The 6729-nt window shown below is 37.7% G+C and overlaps 1 protein-coding gene across 1 annotated transcript in view; it reads left to right on the plus strand.

Moving 5' to 3' along the window:
- The window catches only part of LOC123549776 (beta-hexosaminidase subunit alpha-like), a 47355-nt gene extending 44983 nt beyond the window's left edge, over positions 1–2372 (plus strand). Inside the window, exon 14 of the mRNA XM_045338156.2 lies at positions 442–2372. Coding sequence (XP_045194091.2) covers positions 442–558 — 117 coding nt within the window. The 3' untranslated portion in view covers positions 559–2372. The remainder of the gene's footprint in view (positions 1–441) is intronic.
- Positions 2373–6729: the final 4357 nt, after the last annotated feature.

A 6729-nucleotide genomic window follows, 5' to 3' on the forward strand; every position in this document is an offset into this window, starting at 1 on the left:
AGCCTTCTTTGTTTAACAGGAAAATGAATCTGATCGTGTCAGAATTTATAATATATTTAATAATTAGCCCTATACATGTCCCTGTCAGTTTGTAACTAGGTACTCGTATTTCTCCATTCTTTTTATGCAAATCATGTATAATTACCATCATGGAAATACAGAAGAATACAGTTATTTTGTAGCGCGTCTTTAATATACCAGTCTTATCAAAATGATTTTCACGAACTTCATGTGGGTGGAAAAGGGTCTTTAGCTTTATTATAGTTTATAACAAGATCATGAATTATTTCCAAATTTTCAGTTTTCACTCCAAGAAAGGTTATTACCAGATCTAGCCCCGACTGATTTCCCCTTAACTAAATATTTCTAAATTTGGTATGTTTTCATGTGTAACATAGACAGTGAACTATTGTATTCAAGCCGTTTTTGCTGTTCTTTCAGGATTTGTGTGCGGTTTCTGTGATTATGTGCTTGGTTGGCATGTATCTATTGACAAAAGTTCCCAACGTGAGGAGAGATATTTCCAGAATCAGAACTTTTATGCCTACATGGCAATAGTGCCAAATAAGGAAAAGGACTATTGAGAACAGAAAAGAACGGTACAAATGATCTGATTACAGCTTCACCGCTTACTTTTTTTATTTATTCACAGATGTTCGACGTTTCTGTTATAAAGATATTTTTAGGATACAGGGTGCATTTCAAGGCATACGTATGCTTTTGACCATACAGGCTAAGCTTGGAAACCAAAGTCGCATTTATATTGGTCTACATCCAGCGTTCAAGCGCAGGCGCCAGTATGCGCGTGATTCATTTTCTTTGAGTGGGGAGTATATTGTTAGCTCTTTCTTACAATCTGGAGATATCTGGGGTGGAGCTCAACATATCAGCCTTTGATCTATGAAATAGTTTGTGTTCGCTGAAAAAAACAACAACACAAATTCCATTGGGGTCCATAACGGAACACGGGTAATGAAGAGTTTTCGAACCTTGTCGAATCGCTTTACAGCGACCCTCTGAACAACACTTCCCTCCTTGCAACAACACTTGCTACTGACTCCAAAATATGCTTATTGTTCTTTATTTTACCTCTCTACAACAACTCCCTCCAAACAACAAATAAATTTTCTGTCTGCCAAAGTGTGTTGTTCTAGAGTCGGAGCACTGTATTATGGCCCTTTTTGTTGTCAACATATGTCTTAGGTGCCAGATGTTTCTGTCATTGAGAGCTGCTAACTTAGTCATTTCAGTCATATTCCTATAATAAATTCAGCGGACGGATAAAATGGCTAACTGACTGTAACGTTCTTTAACGTGACAGGTGCGGAACTATTTTAGGGAAAAGAGACCACGCCATCGGGGAGCCATGTTTTTCATGAAGCAGTATTTGAATAATCCTGATGTAGTGTCACCTAAGGACTTTTTAAAACCATTTTAACAGTTTCTAACAAAAATATTTAGTATCTACCATATACATGCAAGGGAAATGACCACATCCCCTGGTGACCATGTTTATTGACGAATCATTAATTTAAGAATCTTGGTAGAGGGTCACCCAGGAAACATTTCTATGAATATTTTTCGAAATCGGATAAAACATTTGGGAGGAGATGTCGTTTGAATAGTTTTCTATTTTTAACAGGTGGTCATGTTTCGTGGGTAAAGAGTGTGTGGACATTTATTCACAAGTAGTATCTTAAAAAAAAAGATAGTCGGCGCTTTTAGATCATTCTATTAAGCACGAAGGTGTGTGTATACTTCCATGATAGAAAATAAAAAAACATATTGAGAAAACATCGTTATTTGCAGGAATATGAGAGATACGTTCATCTAATGAACACGTTCTCAAAACTCAGTGTGTATCACCCCCTCATTCTTCTTCCTGAGGTCAAACTATTCAACCAAATAAGCGATATTAAAATTGCATATTTGACACTGTCATGTAATATCCAATCATGTGTATTTTTTAATTTGGCACTGCAGACAAATTCAAAGTAAATCGTTTTCAATCGCAGAATTATATTTCATTATGTAATAAACTTTACTTTCAACAATATATTTATAATTATTATTTTATCTCATTTCATTATGTCTCCCCCAGGAGACATATTGTTTTTGCCCTGTCCGTCCGTCCGTCCGTCCGTCCGTCCGTCCGTACGTCACACTTCATTTCTGAGCAATAACTGGAGAACTATTTGACCTAGAACCTTCAAACTTTATAGGGTTGTAGGGCTGCTGGAGTAGACGACCCCTATTGTTTTTGGGGTCACTCTGTCAAAGGTCAAGGTCACAGGGGCCTGAACATTGAAAACCATTTCCGATCAATAACTAGAGAACCACTTGACCCAGAATGTTGAAACTTCATAGGATGATTGGTCATGAAAAGTAAATGACCCCTATCGATTTTGGGGTCATTCCATTAAAGGTCAAGGTCACAGGAGCCTGAACATTGTAAACCATTTCCGGTCAGTAACTTGAGAACCACTTGACCCAGATGGTTGAAACTTAATAGGATGATTGGTCATGCAGAGTAGATGACCCCTAACAATTTTGGGGTCACTCTTTGAAAGGTCAAGGTCACAGGGGTCTGAACATTGAAAACCATTTCCGGTCGGTAACTTGAGAACCACTTGACCCAGAATGATGAAACTTGATAGGATGATTAGTTATGCAGAGTAGATGACCCCTAACGATTTTGGGGTCACTCTGTTAAAGGTCAAGGCCACAGGGCCTGAACATGGAAAACCATTTTCAATCAATAACTTGAGAACCGCTCGACCCAGAATGTTGAAACTTTATAGGATGATTGTTCGTACAGAGTAAATGACCCCTATTGTTTTTGGGGTCACTCCGTTAAAGGTCAAGGTCAGAGGGGCCTGAACATTGATAACCATTTCCGATCAATAACTTGAGAACCACTTGACCCATAATGTTGAAACTTCATAGGATGATTGAACATGCAGAGTAGATGACCCCTATTGATTTTGGAGTCAGTCAATTAAAGGTCAAGGTCACAGTGGCCTGTTCATGTAAAATCATTTTTTGGAAATAACTTGAGAACCACTTGACCTACAATGTTGAAACTTAATAGGATGATTGGACATGCAGAGTAGATGACCCCTATTTATTTTGATGTCACTTGATCAAAGGTCAACGTCACAGGAGCCTGAACAGTGACTTGAGAACCACTAGGCCAAGAGTGTTGAAATTTAGCGGGATGACTGGACATGCCATGTAGATGATCCCTATTGCAGCCAACCATCAGTATCTCTTTGACTTTCGCTCCTGACCCCTATTGACTTCTTGCCTATAGGACTTTGCATTTGGGGAGACATGCGCTTTTTTACAAAAGCATTTTCTAGTTTCACTCTGAATATGAAAAAGATAATATATTCTGACAAATACAGTAGTGCCGCTTTCAGTCAGGCAAATTAAATCAATGATGGTGTTCAAAGTAATAAAAAAGTAACAATGTTTCATCGATAGAAAATACACACTGATGATACTAGAAACAATTGTTGATTGCTGTTTGTATAAAATAAAAGCAGCACTTTTATTTAAAGCCTGAAAAAAAACATCAAAAATTGGCGTTTTTCATGCGAGTTCATCCAATCAAAAGGTGCCTTATAAAGCTAGTTTCGCAGTTAAAAATTACTTGTCATTCAAACAATATTTGGGACACTTCCAGTTTAGCGGTCCCCGGTCGGAAATACGTCATGAAGGCACGTTACTTTGGGGGCTGCCGCTCCCACACCCCTGCTTTTTCCATTAATGCCACTGGCCCCATACCAACGCTATGCTATTTTAACAAGAATTTAAACACAACCCTCTTAAAATAAATAGTCAAAGTCAGAGGGGACCGCTAAAATGGAAACTACCCTTTTATTGGCTGTCGAGAGCTTGTCGACTTCTGGGCAAAAGCGAACTTAATACGGCTGCGCCGAAATATGAGGACCACCGGTTTTGACAAGAAGACTTTAAAGTATCTGTATATATGTGATAGTGACAACGCTCTGTGGAGGATATATTTTTGACAAATCAGAATAATTTCAATAATCATCTAAAGATCATTCCTGTGAAACAGTTTTAAAATCAGGCCAGCAGTGTTTTATAGATTTCACTTTACTGTATACACATTAGTATACTAGTGACCGCGCCTTCTGGTGGCCATGTTTTGACAAGTCTAAATTATGATTTGAACATTTTCTGAAAAGGGTGACAGTTATTTAGGACATCAGTCTCTAACAAGATATTTTTCCACTGTATATATACAGTCATCTTGTGACCATCAATTTAGGAATCGTAATATTATAACAATCTTGGCAGAGGGTCACATTGGCGGCCCATGTGTACAACAAAGTTGAAACGTTTAGATAAATTTGAAAGAGTACTATTCGATATCCAAACAACGATTTCAGGGTAGATGTCATTAGAAGAAAATGTCAACGGAAGGAAAGCTCATCTTGAGCACGCTGTGCTATGATGCGCAAAAAAACAACTGCAGCTGGCCATCATAAGACATGAAAATGTCACTAAACCGGTGAGCAAAAACTGAGGAATTATTTATTTTCACCATAGATAAAAGATGACGAAGCACTGACATATTGTATGAGCCCAATGGCTCTCAATGTTTCACCTTCGTTTGAAATTCATCCGTGCTTGTATGTTGCCACACGTGGTTCTCCTGAGACTCGTGATTGGCAGAAATACAAATAAAGGTATCATATTGTAGCTTTGGAACATGCACTTTCCAACGACACTAAGACATATAACATGTTACATTTAACGGGTGAGCAGCAGTACACTAAATAAAGTGCCGAACATTGACATTTCTTATATAAAATTGTAGAAAATAGCGGGTTTTGACCTGCATTCGGGCCATATTCTACACATTTTCAAAAAATTTAAAAACTGAACAGTCTGGGCCTGAAATTGGCACATCTTACTTGAATTTTAAGGAAAACAGGCTGAAAGTCACACAATAGACTTGCATATTGACTACCTCTACCCGTAGTGAGTATAAACCATCATATCTGAATTCCTGAACTGTTTAATTTCTTATTCTGTAACATTTCTTGATGTCTTGCATTTTTAGTATCCAATAATCTAAAATGAGCCCCGTGACATATACATTTTAAGCTTATATTAGAAAGCTAACGCGCATACTAGTAAAATTATCAATTATGCAGACTACGGATAACAATGAAACCAAAATACATTGAAAAGTGTTAATTATCCGTATTTTACTTCTTCTTTCAATATAAAATACCTTTGGATGGTCATGCACTTCAAACCTGGATAAAAAATTGTACTTGAAGGGACAGACATAGACGAAATGGAGATTGTGGCAGTTAAAACATTAAATTACACGAAATACAAAAAATTGCTGCGGCTCAACTAATTTGAATTTACCCTGGTAACAAGGTAACCTACATCCTTAAGTCACAGTGGCGCCGATATTACTTAGGTTTGTAATATCGATTGCGGTTATCGCTTGTGTTTAGCCGTTAATCGATAAGTTCTGTGACAGACTGAGACATTCAACCAAGTCGAAATAGCGTTCTTAGGCCAGGAATATTAATTTTTGCTTTGTAAAGTTTCAAATGTTCTTCAAAATTGCGACCGTCATCCTACCCTAAAACTGAACTGATTCGGCAGCTAAGAACCTTAAACTGTATTTCATTAGCATAGTACACTGGTATTTTTTCATTGCAATAGAGCGTCAAACACTTTAGCCACAGTGACATGATATTATTAAGGCATGTTTTATCATGTGTGGTTCTCACTTGGGTAAAGCCATTTAGGGATGAAGTCTGTGACAGACAGAAACAATTCAACCATCGCTTAATTCATTTGAAAGACCATGTAAATTAACTTCTGCTCTATTATGTTTCGATTAATTGTTCAATTGCGATCGTCACCCTGGCTTAAACACGGGACTGATTCAGCAGAGAAGTATCTGGATATATTTTTCATTGCAGTGGGGCAACAAACACTATATTCGGAATGACCTGGTATTACTTTGGCTTGTAATATCGTGTGCCGTTCTCACTTGCATTAAGCCGTATAAGACAGAGAAGGACCTCAAACTGAGGTTGTACTATATAAGTATGAGCTCTGATAGACTGAAACAATTCCACAAGCGTCAAATATATTTCATAGGACATGTATACATATACAGACTTTGCTGTGTGAAATTTCAATATTTTGTCCAAATTGCGACCGTCATCCGGTTCTAACCAATGAAACGACTACGGCACACCTCGGGTTGTACATCGCAAGCTCAATCCGGGGGTCGTAGGTTTGAGCGCCACTGGGGTCAAGACTATGACTTCTCATATCACACCAGTACTGTTTTTTCTGGAAGTGGACTCGAGAGTGGTTCAAATAAGCTTTTAAAAAGCTTTCATCACAATCGAGCTAAACAAATTAGCATAAACTAAATACGCAGACTTGTTTTTGCCACAGTAATTCCGCTTTAACCACTGCACTGGTAAGTTAATTAGCGAAACACCTCAATTGATAGTACAACTGCAGTATATCGAGAAACAAGTCACGGTGACCCGATATTACTAAAGCTTGTCTGTGCAAAATCTAATAAACATGATCTATGCCGAACTATTTTGAACTTGTTTAATTACAAACTGTCAGTCAGTCGCAGAATGCATCCTTTTATAGTCCAACGCACTCAACTTGAAATTTTAATCTAGAAATAATAAGAACCGCACA

This window comes from Mercenaria mercenaria, chromosome 6 (genome assembly GCF_021730395.1).
Source record: "Mercenaria mercenaria strain notata chromosome 6, MADL_Memer_1, whole genome shotgun sequence".
Lineage (NCBI taxonomy): Eukaryota > Metazoa > Mollusca > Bivalvia > Venerida > Veneridae > Mercenaria > Mercenaria mercenaria.